Here is a 15724-nt window from a genome sequence, read left to right as displayed (position 1 = left end):
TAGCTCAGATGATGCATCAGTTTTGCTTTTAAAGTTTTCATTACGGCCTCAAGCAATGTGTCTAAGGTTATAATTACATCACGTGTGATAATTGGATAGGCCTGTTACTGTTTCTTGAATAAAAGTTGTTTAATTAAAAGTTTGGCGAGTTTAGAGACTTGAAGCAACCATGTAATTGAGTTAACCAGGATTTTCAAATAACTTGGGGGAATCGTTAAATTACTTTACAGCTTGTGACCTTTTTCAGTTTTATGACTTAGTAGTTTCCCTCTGGGATTACATTTATGCTTGATGTACTGAGTTTTAGTCCCCCTGTGTTTATCAGCTACATGCATGAGATGTTCTCCAACTGTCATGCCCTCCAGAAATAAGGGCTGAATTAGCACATGGAGCCAGTTACATATCAGTCTGTTAAAGCAGTTTGAAGCTCAGCAAACTCATAGTGTTCGTTAGCAAACAATTGGTATCCCTAAGATGTCGAGGGAGCTGGTGATTAGACTCCCAGCTTTGTTAACGACAGTAGGAATCACCTGCTGAAACAACTTCATGGACTACCCCTAACCCCCTAACCATAACCCTACTAAGTTAGTACAGCTAAACCTATAAACCTGAACCCTGACTGGATGAAGACAATAACCTCCATCACTCAAGCTAGGACAACCTGCCTCAACTTCTGTCAGTAACATTTGTCACAATTTCCTGATTTGAAGTGTTTGGAAAAGGAATCTGGACACAGCTTTAGTATATTCATTGTAATCAATTTGGAACTGTGAATTAAAAGTGGGAGATTTTACTCAATTCAGTAGAATTTTAACTTATATATAACTACTTAAAATATAACAGATTCTGAACAGTGTTAGATTCTCTGTAGGCTGAGGATGTCAGATATGTGTCCATCAGTTATCATCTTATCATCTCAACCGCAAAATAGATTGATTTTCTTAACAGGTGCTAACCGGGCCTTCCTCTAATACTTTTTTGAATCCTGTAAACTCTTTATTAAATCCTTTATTGTAGGTATCATCGTAGGTCATGTGTGACAATATAAAGTCAGGCAACAGGTGCGTGTGTTGAAATAATAGGCCCCACGTCCAAAATGCTATATTTATGAGGAGTTGATGAGCTGGTTTAATTGTTGACAGGTTAGTGTGCATGCTTTTAAAGGTGTTGTCTGATCTTATTCAAATTGAAAGCATCCTGTGTGTCTTTGTAGCTAAAACTGCTCAGTTGTTTCCTCTAACCTGTCTTTGTTTGAGACCTCGCTGTCACCTGGTTTCCTGCAGTGGAAAGTTAATGCTCAAAATAATAGAGTACAGTATGTCCTGTGGAAAAATAAGTCACGTGCACTGTCTGTCTTGATTAAGTTAAAATTCAGTCCATTATATCCAGGCTTAAGTTCCTTTGAACTTCATGACCTTCAATTACTTAAAGGAGCGCAAACGATGACAAAGCCTGACATTTTTTAACCTAAAAAGAAGCTGCAAAATGTGTGTCGTGATTCCAACCTAAAGAAACGTGATCACAGTCTCCACTCTCCTGCTCGGTTCTCCGCATTAACCTGCACACAAGCGTAGATTCTGTCGTCCTTTGTGTCATAATACAGGGTGATTATTAACTCAAAGACAAATCCACCCGTCGCTTATGGTTGCCATGGCTTTCTCCCCTTTACCTTTGTTTGGGTGTTGACAGACAGTGATGAAAAAGTTACCCTCGGGTCAACTCTCTGGTAACTGATGAGACAAACACAACAGTGGAACAGTTGTATTTTGTTAAATACAAATGTAAAAAAAATTCCAGCTTTTCTTTACCTCCGTGATTTTGACTGATTGAAGTAACTAAATTGCTGTTTTGGTTTTGCAGGAATTAAATGTATGCATTAACTTTTGTCTTCAAGGCTGATCTCAGTTTTAAAGGTTTTGGTATTATTGAAGTCACTCATATTAAGAAAAATATTCTCTCACTCCTACAATTGGGATGTTTCTTGTGCCCCCTGGTGGAGGGCAGAAAAACTTCACCCAACTCTCTGACTGACTACTAACTCTTACCTTTGTGTGTGTGTGTGTGTGATTGTGCAGGTCTTCCAGAGCAGTACTACAGTCTGACGTGGTTCCTCAGTCCGGTTCTCGGCCTCATGTTCACTCCTCTGATCGGCTCGGCCAGCGACCGCTGCACGTTGCGCTGGGGCAGGAGGAGACCCTTCATCCTGGCTCTGTGTATAGGAACTCTGTTAGGAGTGGCTCTGTTTCTCAACGGATCGCTGATAGGTGAGTGTGTGTTATTTTTGTATCATTTATACTTTTTCAGGGTCCATTTAATTTAAAGTACAAAGGTATGTGTGTCAGCGAGAAAGAGTGTTTTTTTTTTTTTATTTTGACTGAGGTATCTCTTCAATTCACGATCACAGAGGCTTTGATAATCCACAGAAAATGCAAACCATTCAAAACTTGTTGGAAATATCCGACAGGTTTTTTAAAGCTGAATAAATATCAACAATATCATCGCTACAGTATCTGCAGTTCTTTTTTATGTTACTCTTATTTTGTACTATAATGCTGTAACATACTTTCTGTAAACATAGAATCGCACAGAATCACTTTCTAAGCAATACCCAACAGGCTAATCACTTTGTAAAAGACATCCCATTCAAAATTAGTGAAATCATTATACAATATTTAAAGTTCCTGGTAAGGGGTGCTGTTGGGCTAGTGGTACGTTTGCACGCCCCATGTACAGAGGCTGCAGTCCTTGAAGCATTCGGCCTGGGTTTGAATCCGACCTGTGACTCCATTCCAGAGTGTCGTCACCCGCTCTCTCTCTCCCTGGTTTCCATCTCTATCCATTGTCATGGCTCAACAATAAAGGCATAAAAAGCCCAAAAATAAATCTTTAAAAAGACTGCCTGTAAAGTATGATTTTTCACAGTAATGTCATTGTATTTTTTTAAGCCATTTAAGCCCTTTTTTCACTTTAAGACCAAAAAAAATGAGACAAAACTCTTGTGTTTCTTATACAGCCGTCCCTGCATTAACTCAAGTACAAAACAAACCAAACCATGTTGTTGTTACAATTGGGCCTAGCATGACAGAAGTCTACTTTGAGTCTCAGTGGGTTTAGATAACAGTGACAGCAGATGGCTAGCATGGCCTTAGTGGGAATTAAACCTCAAAATCTGTCCAGGCAAACACTGATATTTCAGCAGGATTCTCATGTGATTCACAGGAAATAAATCAGCCTGATCCTTCCTAGAGCAGTGCAGCATCATTCACCTGAGCCTGAGAGTTGTTTTCATTGTACAGAGACAGATGTTATCCTCAGTCTGACCTTCAGCTTATTATGTTGTCCTAATGTCACTCAGAGGACACAGTTATCGAACCCAGTCAAACAAATTGATCAGTTGTCAGTTATGCTACGTATATTTATTGATCTCTTTCTTCACGCTGTAATTGTTGTTCCGGTTTTTTATGTAAACAAACGCTGTGACATCACTTCACACTGTTGTTGCATAGTGTTCACACAGCTTCTTTATCTCTACATAGATAGAAGTAAGATTAATTATCAGAGGAATGTAAAGAATAAGAATGAGAACGCTGTGAACTGTTTTCTGTCAGCAGAATCTATTCAGCTCCGTTTTGGTTTTTTTCTTACTTTATTCTTCTGCAGAGGTTGACACTCAGGTCAGTTTAGGGCACCAGGGAATGTGTGTGTGTGTGTGTGTGTGTGTGTGTGTGTGTGTGTGTGTGTGTGTGTGTGTGTGTGTGTGTGTGTGTGTGTGTGTGTGTGTGTGTGTGTGTGTGTGTGTGTGTGTGTGTGTGTGTGTGTGTGTGTGTGTGTGTGTGTGTGTGTGTGTGTGTGTGTGTGTGTGTCTTATAGAGACAGAGAGAGAGAGAGACAGAGAGAGAGCACCTTGTCCAAGGGATTGAGATGGGAAATGACCAATGAACTGTGTGTGAGACAAATGAGAGAAAGTGTACGTTTCCGGGGTTATGTGTATGTATATGAATGTGTGAGAACAACACATGGTGACATGGGAAAACTGTAGTAACCTGTGTGTGTGTGTGTGTGTGTGTGTGTGTGTGTGTGTGTGTTAACATGGGAACACAGGAGTAAGCAGTTCACAGGGAAATGCTTCCTGTTTGCTTCCCCCTTTCCACCAATCACAATTCACTTCCTGTCTGTCTGCCAGGCTAGCGAGTAGGTCTGCTCCATTGTCCCACACACACACATGCACACAAGTGGGCACACACATACACACACTCTCTGCTGTTCTTTCTATGATCATTTGTTCCTGGATGTTGATAGATTTCAGGTTTTTTTTAGTCACGCTGCGTCACACCTCCTGTGATCTCGTTCTTTCTTCATCACTCCTTCTTGGTCACAATGTCACAAATACACCACACACACACACACACACACACACACACACACACACACACACACACACACACACACACACACACACACAGTTGTGGATGGATTAGTCATAAAAATAATCAACCACCCCTGTAGTTTTACCAATGACTAACTGAAATATGTTATATACATTTATAATTTATGTTATATATCTAATATATTATTGTACATATAGAATATGCTATATATGTTTTATATGTTATAGTGTAGTTGATTGTTTTAATAGTTACTATTCATGACAATAATAATAATAATGAAGCATGTTGAACTATTTGGAACCTGTAAACTTGCTGTAAACTTGGGTATTTTAATATAGGGTTTAATGGGGATCCTTGGTTTTTGGAGTCCGCCTCAAGTGGCCCCTAGAGGAACCAAGTGGCCCCTAGAGGAACTGCAGTTTATTGCTATTGTGCATTGGCTTCATTTTTCAACACTTGCCACTTGGATCTGACACAAACACACATTGAGCCGCTCGAGAGCGAGGGCTGTGTCACAAATGTAAAGAGACCCAGAAGGTCAGACACAGCATGCAAAGCATTATGGGAAATGAGGGGTGGTATATTTGTTGGGAAATATGTGTTTACATTGGAATTTGGGTGAACTTACCCTTTAGAAACACATTTCACATGCCATCCAATATCGTTTCTTTGATGATATTTGTCTTTCTCCGTAAGGTCTGTCCATGGGTGACGAGAAGGGGAGACAACCAATAGGGATTGTCCTCACTGTGCTCGGGGTGGTGGTGCTGGACTTTTGTGCAGACGCCACAGAGGGACCAATCAGAGCATACCTGCTGGACGTGGCCGACACGGAGGAACAAGACATGGCGCTCAACATCCATGCCGCCTCAGCAGGTACGAAATACATAGATCTCACATGCTTTCCCAGGACTTTGATGAAATAATAGAAAGTATAATACGCTGAAGCCAGAATTGTTTGTCAAGTCAATAACTCCACTTAATTGAACACAGATTGGATATAAAACAGCACTAAGACACTCCTTTCTCTCTTTAGTGTGACAGTCTACATGTTTGTCCCTGTGTGCAGGTCTTGGTGGTGCAGTGGGTTATGCTCTTGGAGGTTTGGACTGGACACACACCTTCCTTGGAGCAATCTTCAGGTCCCAGGAACAGATCCTGTTCTTCTTTGCTGCCGTTCTCTTCTCTATCTCTGTGGTGTTGCATCTCTTCAGCATCGAGGAGCAGCAGTACTCATCCCATCATGACCGAATCGACCAGGTACAGTGTTTGTTTTATGCAAACTTTAATTTCAGTTCACTTGAACTTTGTTCATAAACATGCATCTCTCACTTGAAATCACACCAGGAGAGTCCAGATCGCACCAACCCGCCACCATCAGCAAACGGTAGGAATGGACTTCTGGCCCCCAAGCTGGAATTGATCGGAGAGAACGACACACTGGACAGCTACGACCTCTATGACCCCTATGGAGACGACCTCTCAGAGCGCGGGGATATGGACTTCCTGGAGGTGGAGCTTGTGAGAAGTAAGTTCACACATTATTGGCCCCTTTGCTGAATCTGAATTAAATTTCTCTCCATTAAGATCTTTGGAAAATGTTTTTCAATTTTAATGATGGTAATACCTAGTTGTCCTGTGTATCCAAGTCTTTCAGAAAGGCAGCGATGCTTACTTCCTTGTTATCTACATATTTGAGAATAGAATAGATGTTTATTGCCATTTGCACAGGTACAGGAAAGTACAGGTAAATTTGAATTTTTGTGCGTTTCTCCCTGAGTCTTCTCAAAAAAGTTAAAGTTATATATAAAATAGAATAGCATTATAAGAAAAAAAGAGAAGAAAAGTACAAATAAAAAAATAGTAAGTTGTAGTAACAGCTAAGTAAATTAAAATAAACTTTACAGAAGCTATTCACTGTATTAAAGCAAAGATATAATACAAAAAAAATAACAAAGGGGAACACTGTACAATGAAATGAAAATATAAATGTATTTTCTTGTTTTCTTGTCTCTACTTTCTACTAGCTTCTGAGCTAGCTTTAATCACAGCTGCCCCAACACTGAATGGTCCAAGGCTATTATGATTCATTGAAATCCTTATTAAACAAAGCAAAATGATTTGTTTGTTTCTTTGTCCTTTCCTGATAAAAAGACTATTGTTTTTTCTTTAATCTTTGTAAGTGGGTTCCAACCAGTAATCATGAAGAGTCTTAGCCTACAAGTCTACAGATTTGTATTTCCAACCCTTCAGTTCAGCTTCACAAAATAAATAAATAAGTCAGCAGATGGTTCAACCGGATGCAGTTGGTAATCTGTGAATCCAATACTGGGTGACAAATTCTTCTCAGTTCTTACAAATTAGAAAACAATATACTCTAAGCCAGTAGTTCCCAATCATTTTTCCCTTGGAGCCCTCCTATTTGTATCTGAGAAAAACTGAGCCCCCCCCTCAGGTCCCACTGAGGACGGTGATTCTCTGCTTCGAAAAATGAATAAATGTAATTGTTTTCATGGGTAAACTCCCAACAGAATAGGCCTAAACACACTTCTTACATATCCAGCAACTGTTTTATCATTTTTGTGCAAACTTCATATGAGCAACCTTAGAGGAGAGAAATCTCCCCAATGATCAAAGTTTTCTTCACTTGGTTTTTTGATCACCATCATTTTGTACTGCAGATATCAGCATCTCATTTTCTATAATCTAATCCCCCTTCTCCTGGTGTTTCTTTAGGTAAAAGTGACAGTGTTCTCGCCATGGCAGACGCCACTCTCAACCACATGGACCATGATGCATTGTTCCTCTGCCACATAGAGCCTTCCATCTTTGCCGACCGCCTCTCACCCTACCACAGCTCCCCTCCAATGACCGGTTCCTACTTCACCTCCAATTACAACAATCAGCCTTCCAAGTTTGGCAACATCAGACGGAGCAGCAGCGCAGGCAGTCAAGACCTGCTCCGCCTCCAAACGAACAACCACCAAACACACGCTCCCACCGAAAGGGTCTCCCGCCTCTCGGCTTTCTTACAGGAAATGGAGAATGACGATGGTCAGGAGGCGCTGCTGAACAACCAGCTCAATGAGCAGAGGACACTGAACGGACGGCTGATGGCCGGTGTAACTAATGCTGATGGAGACGACACTAACAGACTGAGCTCCAAAGGACAGGCCCATCGAGCTGGAATGGTCAAGGGTTGGTATTTTTTAAATACAGTTTGCGAGAACAGATTTCAGAAACTTTTTGCTTCCAAATAAGAAAGTGATTGATTTCCACAGAACAAACTCACTACTTAGAATATGGTAGTAAACATGTTTGGATAGAGTAAGGCAATGTTGAAGTAAGAGGAACAGTCGATCTTTTTTTGAGCTAAATACAGAAGAAGACGTTTATCCTTGCAGTTGATGGAAACACAAGTTCAAGTAGAAAATTGATCCACTGTTTGGTTGTGTTGTAAGCCAATATCATATGTCCTGTCTCATTCTACTAAAATATTTAGTGTAAATCTTATCACTTTTTTTTTCATAATTACAGCTGCTAGTACAGGAGCCCCCATGAGGCAGCCCCGTCACCGTCACACCTTCTACCGCCAGCCGTCCTGCACATTTTCCTACTACGGTCGAGTCGGTAGCCATCGCTACCGTTACCGCCGGGCCAACGCCGCCTTCCTCATCAAGCCATCTCGAAGCATGAGCGACCTGTACGAAGTGGAGGAGAGACACAGGAGGAGGAGCAGACAGAGGAACAGGCACCGCAGTGGAAACACCAACTCTTCCAGCGGGGACACAGAGAGTGAAGAGGGAGAGGTAAGGCAACGAAAGCATCAGTATTTCAATTTCTTGTTCAGTTTTCCGGCTGTGTATTTAAACTACTGGGTGGTAGTTTCAATTTGTTTCCAGGGGTCTAATCTGGTTTCCTCTCTTCAGGTTGAGACGACTGTGCGGCTGCTGTGGCTCTCCATGCTGAAGATGCCTCCTGAGCTGCTGCGACTGTGCGCCTGTCACCTGCTCACCTGGTTCTCCATCATTGCCGAAGCGGTCTTCTTCACTGATTTCATGGGACAAGTCATCTACCATGGAGATCCTACTGTACGAGACTAAGCAGCTAAACACACCTAGAAAGATAAACGGATATATTCCTACATTCCTCTGAAGTTTGATTATTTTTCATGAATGAGTGATTTGACTTCTTGTCCATAGCAATCTAAAAAATCTAAAAATCTTCAGTCAGGCAAGGAACAAACTTATTCAGATGAATTATTTGTCAACTTCTCTATTACATCATTCCTATTATCTTCCCCCCACCCCTTTTGATTAGTGTAAACTATATATTTTATGCCATCTTCTTAATGTGATGGCTTATGTGTATTTTAGTGCTTAATCGTTTTTTCAATCAATGTACATTTTTATATTCCTGTTAATGTTTTTTTTTTTTTTTTTATGTGGACCCCAGGAAGAATATCTGAGCTCCGGGCTACAGCTAATGTGGATCCTAACATATCAACCAATCTGTTATAAACTGAACATGTTTTTCTTTCTTTCTCTCTCTTTAGGCTCCTGCTAACTCAACTATGCTTGAAAACTATCACAGAGGAGTTCAGATGGGATGTTGGGGACTGGTTATATATGCCATGACTGCTGCTACATGCTCCGGTAACACATTGAGCTCACTTGATTACATCATTAAAAAAAAAAAAAGAAAAACATCATGAACTTTGGACTAACCACCTAACTAATCAAACTTCTCCAGCTATTCTTCAGAAATACCTCGACAACTTCGACCTGAGCATTAAGATCATCTACATCCTGGGAACATTGGGTTTCTCAATAGGTATGAAGCACAGCACAGTGATACAAAATTACAACACAAATGTGGGAAATAAGAAAATTAATCTTTATCTTTCTTGCTATAGGAACTGCTGTCATGGCAATCTTCCCTAATGTTTATGTTGCAATGGTGATGATCAGCAGCATGGGCATCATCTCCATGAGTATCTCCTACTGTCCTTACGCTCTGCTGGGACAGTATCATGAAATGAAAGAGGTACGACATATTCACTCAATTTTCTGAGAAATGTAATTTCATGTTCCTGATGTGTCTTACATCTGCAGTAAGAACCAGTCGGTGCTGTCTTTAGATGGCAGAATAACAAAAAGGAAATGGTCTTGGTATTTTAACATTTTAGCTGCTTTTTAACGTAATACATTTAACTATAAAAACTGAAATTTGCCTGAAACAAGCATTCTGTTTTCTACATTTTAAAATCATTTTGTTATATATATTAATGTGCTTTCTATGGAGGACTTCAGAACGTGTGTCACTATAAGGAAACAAAGAACTTAGTGTACCATAAGAAAAGAAAATGAGATATTAAGCTCACAATAAAACATTTTCTTTCACTGACATTAAGTGACTGTATGTTTCTCTGCCTCCTGCAGTACATCCATCACAGTCCTGGTAACTCTCGGAGAGGCTTTGGCATCGACTGTGCCATCTTATCCTGCCAGGTGACTGTTCATGTAGTCTCTTTGAACTTTTTGTGGCAAAGCTGATGTCTTCTTAAGCAGACTGGTGTTACATAACCGTCTGCTGTTTTACAGGTGTACATCAGTCAGATCCTGGTGGCCTCGGCTCTGGGTGCTGTAGTGGAGGCAGTTGGCAGCGTCCGTGTCATTCCCATGGTGGCCTCTGGGGGATCCCTCCTCGGATTCTTCACCGCCTGCTTCTTGGTCATTTACCCAACTCCACACAGCCGGTGAGAGACTCTTCCTCGTAAACAAATTAGTTTTCTTGGCAAAAGTTAGATAAGAAGGATTATACCACTCTGTCTGTTCTGTATGCTTGATATGAAGTAACCGCAGGCCAGGTGACGTAGCTTTGCATTAGCATAAGCGCTAGTTGCATAAGTAAATATTCCTTTTAGTCAAAAATGAATTCCTAACATTTATGATTGTTTGAATGATTGACAGGGACGTGGACTCATCCAAAGCTTCAGAGAAACGGGCTTTGACAAAGCCGGAAAATCCCACTGGCAGTGAAGTGGCCGTGGTTATCGAAAAACCGAGCTTCCTGAAACTAAACAAGTCCGGCAAGGCCACCACCAGCACTACATCCTGTCACACGGAGAAAGAGTCTGCTCTGTGATTGATCGGCTACATCGACAGACACGTTGCTGCAGAAGAAAATAAATAAATGTTTGAATTAGAGCCGATGGAGAGACTGTGGGATGTGCAGCATCGTCCTCAGTTGGTCAACTCTTTGTGTCTGTGCTTTCTTCTGACTGGCTTTTCTGCAAGGAAAAACAAAATCTGCCATGGGACCAATGTAACACCAGACCAACAAACCCAACATATAAGCAATCTGGTCCCAGTACCGCTCTAGCCATCATTGAAATTCTTTTCACCTAACCCTCACAGATATCTGACTGATCCGTTGTGGGTTGTCCAGAGGTGAGCGATTCATTGTTTTAAGGAGAGGTCGTTTCTGTCTCTCAGGGCCTGTAGGAGGTGCTACCGAGCCACCGCCTGGACAGGAAATTTCAGGGGACTCACACACACACACACACACACACACACACACACACACACACACACACACACACACACACACACACACACACACACACACACACACCTCTTCATCTGGGGGGGTCAACACAATAATCACATAAACTCCTGAGTAACGAACATTGTTGATGAAAACAAGTCCTCGAAGCTGCAATCATTGAAAATGCTGAAAATTGTTCTTCCTCGATGTGGATTACGCTTGCTTGAATCTTTGCTAACTTGATGTGGAAGATAAACGACGTGTGTGTGTTTCTGTTGACTTTGTTTCTCCAGTGAGGGCATTGTGTTCACCAAAATAAAGCCAACACACTTTGGCTTTGCGGGACTTTGACACCACTCTGCGTCTGTAGCTTTAAGACTCGAGAGACTTTTGGAAGTGGCATTTCTTTTTTTTAAATCTAAGAGCCTGGTCACCGAAAAAAAAAAAAAGACATGTTTGTTCCTGATCACCCAAATGGCTTGTGAATGGATTTTTTTTTTTTACTCAAAAAGTCTTTAATTGAGCCTTAAGGAGGCTTTGCTCGGAAGTGGAGAGCATGAGCGTAACGTTGCCTGTATATTCAGCCGAAAGGACAAACGTGGTCAAATTCCAGGAAAGAAAGAGCATAGATGCAATGAGCAATGGCATTCAAATCCCAAATATTATTGTCATGACTTGTGAAGGGCCCAGAAAGATGCTTCTCTTTGTTTTGAATAATCAGACTAACCTACATGCTGCAGGAGCAGGAGAGAGACTAATCAACCAGCAGACGAGAACAGGAGAGAGATGTGGAGTTGTTCTTTTTCTCTCTGCTTATTTTTCATTTTTATTTAAAAATACTGTTAGCACAATGTTTGTGTCGTACTGCACATTGGCTGAGCCATTGTTGAAGGGGTGTTAAGTGGCAGTATGAAAAGGCTTGTTATTGGAGCATTGATGGAGGATTCAAGTTCCTAGTTTAGGCGTCAGACCTCTGCTAATTCTAATCTGTCAACAGAAGTCGATAAACTTATCTTCGATGCTCATTATATCTGAGTTTCATACACTATATTAATGTCTAGAACAAGAGAAAGGGATGAGAAAAATTCTATTAGTTCAAAGGAGTAAAATGGGATTTTGGGAAATCCCTTTTATTTACTTTGTTCTGTAGAATTACATCAAAAAATGTAAATCTCTTCTCTGTATGCTAAATATGAAACTCCCCACATTAGACAGTTAGCTTAGCTTAGCAAAAATACTTGAAACAGAAGGAAGTAGGTATTTTAGTTAAAAAAAAATGTCTTCCCTGTTTCTGTTTTCCTTTTTTTTTTAGCCTAACACCATTTGGTTATTGCTTCATGTTAAACATACATGATGGTACCGATCTGATTCAAGAGTTTCCCAAAATGACAGACTACTCCTTCAAATGAAAAAACTTCAGAACAAAATTTGAATTGGTCCAGGTTTGGAGATGCATGTTTTAACCATTAACTAAAGCCTTTTGTAAAGTATTGACATCTGCTGTTTAATTAGAGCAAATAGCAGCAGTGTGATACGTTTGGCTTCACTTTGGCCCTGTTTGCATTTATAACAACAATCAGAGGCTTATAACATAAATATTGTACTACAATGGAGGGGCTAGATGCAAGATGCATAAATTAAAAACAAACTCCTTCCAATCCTGATAGATTGTTTCATAGAGCTGCACGTTTACGAAAATAGTTGCATTTAAAAAAATCATGCATGGTGTCATTGGTTTTCTGATAAACCAACCAGGCGTCTGTTAATCAGTGAGGGGAGAGGGCTGTGTGAGGGTCATTCAAGGAGAGGGTGGTCTGTTGTGGTGAAATCCTTTCTGAAAACGGTTGTGGGTGTGTGTTTTTTTATTTCTGTCCTCCATCTGTCAGGGGGAAAGGAGAAGGATTTGGGTCAGTTTTCCTCTTGGCTCCATCAGCTGAAACATCAAACTTAAAGGAATCCAAATGTAAAGTGCAAGTGGGTTGATTTACTAATGAAAGCAGATTTCATGTCAGAGTGTATTAAAGCATTTATGGAGAAGCTTAGTCATTAGAAGAGGATTCACTCACGACAATGTGCTTATTTCTTTCCCTTGGAGGCGTGTTGGTGCAGTTTTTAAATTTTTCTTTTTTTTAACAAAATAGATTCCATTATTTCAGGTACATTCAGTCAGTCCCCGACCAGAACAGAGGAAGTGTTTTTGCTCTGTGACTGTGTTACTATGATGGGATCATGACAAAAGACAAGAGGGTACAGATGCAGGGTTCTGTATGGCGTCTGTAACCACATGGGCAATAAAACATTCTGGCTAAATAAATAGATGCGAAACTTCGCTTTCAGGACAGACATGAAGCTTAAAAAAAACTTCTGTTTTGGAAGGTTTGCATGCAAAAATAGCAATATGCATGTATGCAACACCAAAGTATGACTCTGTACAAATCACTCAAGCTCTTTTCTTTATTGTCCTATTAGGTCAGGGATGTATTTTATAATGCATGGCTGGATGTTTGTGTCTTTCTGTTTGAACTTTACTGTGTATAGAAAAACCAACATGTACTTTTTAAGCTGAAGCATTGTGCTCGGGCTGGGTGAGTACACTCTTAACAAGCATGTGACTTTGATTTCTTTTGGCACATTTACGAGTAACGTTTCAGACGACACACATCTTGTTGCTTGTGCATAAAGGTGTTATGAAGGTGTAGAAATGTTTAAAACAAGATGTGTGTAGTCTCTGAACAAACTACTCCTTGTTAAAAGTGTAGATGAGAAACTCCAGGCCGTGAATACTTGAAGTGCAACTTGAGTGTTTTTGTTCCATTGCAGTGAAAAGTCTTTGATTTTTGGGTTTCTTCATGTTTTTTTGTTTTTTTTGTTCTTAAATGTCCCATGCCTTTTTAACGCAGACTCTGGAATGTTCAGACAGCAGCTCGGCTTGCTGGGAGATTGAGTTCTTACCTTTGATTACATCTTGTGACTTAAATGTTATCGAATGTGAAGTGATTTCAGCTGAAATCATTTTAATTTTGATGTTTGCATAACCAAGGGTGGGGGGGGGGGGGGGGTGGAAGGGGTGTGACATTGCACAGAACTTGCACATGATAAAACAAACAGTAGATGTGTGTTGCAAAAGAAAGAAAATATATAACTGTGGATATTTATTTTTTGTAGGTTTCTTTTCTAAGAAGGAAACTTTTACGTAGTTTCCAAAAGGATTCATTAAAGCTATTCTGTTTGCTGTTATGGGAGTTGTTACACAAGTGGACGGAATCATGTGTGTGTTTGTGTGTGTGCGTGTGTGTGTATGAGGGCAGTCTCGGCTGCTCAAATGTAAGGAACAGGGCAAGAGTGTGTTAAAAATGTCATCTCAGTGTTTGTTATTTTGGTTCTGGTTCTCCATTCTTTGCAATCACCTGGTTTACACTTAACTCTGGAATCGTTGGCTGCATAGGGTGGTGGGTGGGGGGGGGTATTTACGAGTCTTTAATTTTTCGGTGTTTTAACTCAAGTAGAACATTTCCTTTTTCGTTTTTGTTTTTGTTTGAACTTGAGGCAGAGCCACAAGGGAGAGTTTTGGCCTTTGCACTTTTTTCAGTGGCGGCCATATTGGCTCCACCCTCCTGATCATTGAATGAATGTTGTGATGTGGTGATGCCTGCTCATATTCCAGCTAGCAGCTGTCAGCAGCTGTAATGCTGTTACGTCCAACCTGGCCTGACTCGGCCTGTGTGGCTCTGCCTCGAGAACACTGTGTGTTAAAGATGGAGGAGAGCGATGCCTATACACTTAGATCTACACAGAGATTAAATCAAGATGAATACTTAAAGAATGGGAAAGCAAGTACTTTACTATATATAATATGCCTTGTTATATGGAAAAAAAGATGTGTATATATACAGATTTCTCTTTAGTTTCTTCTTTTTTTTGCTGCTATAAAAAAGATGATTATTTTTGTTAGTAGTTTTGTTTTCTATATAAAGACTGTATATATCTCTATGTTCTGTAAATATGCTTGAGCCTTCATATGTAGGACTCTGGATGAACACTGTATGGAACACACCTTTAAAATCTACTCAGAAGTAAACCAACAACGACTCCTTTCATTATTAATGCATGACTCAAAATATGAGACCGTCAATGAAGTGAAACTAAAATGACACACGTCACGCACTGACTGTAAAACAAATGCAGTACATTATATATATATTTATACAGTTAAATGTAAAACTATAGGAACATGATGAGAAGTGAGAACGACCATACTGTGGACCATTAATGCTCTCTGCCGTCAATACAGATGGATGAAAGATTTACATGGAGAGGAGATTACATGACATTTATTTGATTTTTAGCTCTCTATTAGTATGATATAAATACATTTGAGAGAGTTACGATAAATGCTCATGTAATATGAGAGGATGTTGATTTTGTTTTTCATAAAATGCTCTGAAGAACTTCTTAACAGTGAATTTGGAGAATTGACATTTCTGCGTGATGACAGACACTTGTCTGAAAAGATTTAACACAAAAATCTGAACAAAAAAAAAAATCAGGGTGTTTTTGAAAACTTTATTTTAGGCTCAACTAGATGTACAAATTGATGATTATCGTTAATGTTACTAAGGGACATTGTGAATTTAGACTTCTACCTGAGCATTTCCACTGTTTGGCATCACTTCATTATATTCTGACCATCATCAGACAAGATTTAAAATGTCTTTATTGTAACTTTTAATGCCTTGTTAAAGCTGCCAAGGGTTATGAGTTAGACTAGGATTTACAATAAGTTATTT

At 40.0% G+C, this 15724-nt stretch overlaps 1 protein-coding gene across 1 annotated transcript in view; it reads left to right on the top strand.

Annotated features, from left to right (window-relative positions):
- Positions 1 to 15015, top strand: part of LOC109984501 (solute carrier family 45 member 4) — a 53130-nt gene extending 38115 nt beyond the window's left edge. Inside the window, exons 4-16 of the mRNA XM_020634685.3 lie at positions 2076 to 2264; positions 5085 to 5264; positions 5458 to 5648; positions 5736 to 5916; positions 7125 to 7586; positions 7926 to 8197; positions 8318 to 8479; positions 8944 to 9043; positions 9141 to 9221; positions 9304 to 9434; positions 9830 to 9898; positions 9992 to 10146; positions 10361 to 15015. Coding sequence (XP_020490341.1) covers positions 2076 to 2264; positions 5085 to 5264; positions 5458 to 5648; positions 5736 to 5916; positions 7125 to 7586; positions 7926 to 8197; positions 8318 to 8479; positions 8944 to 9043; positions 9141 to 9221; positions 9304 to 9434; positions 9830 to 9898; positions 9992 to 10146; positions 10361 to 10535 — 2348 coding nt within the window. The 3' untranslated portion in view covers positions 10536 to 15015. The remainder of the gene's footprint in view (positions 1 to 2075; positions 2265 to 5084; positions 5265 to 5457; positions 5649 to 5735; positions 5917 to 7124; positions 7587 to 7925; positions 8198 to 8317; positions 8480 to 8943; positions 9044 to 9140; positions 9222 to 9303; positions 9435 to 9829; positions 9899 to 9991; positions 10147 to 10360) is intronic.
- Positions 15016 to 15724: the final 709 nt, after the last annotated feature.

Source organism: Labrus bergylta, chromosome 19 (assembly GCF_963930695.1).
Source record: "Labrus bergylta chromosome 19, fLabBer1.1, whole genome shotgun sequence".
NCBI classification, from domain to species: domain Eukaryota; kingdom Metazoa; phylum Chordata; class Actinopteri; order Labriformes; family Labridae; genus Labrus; species Labrus bergylta.
This window is presented reverse-complemented; position numbering and strand designations above follow the sequence as displayed.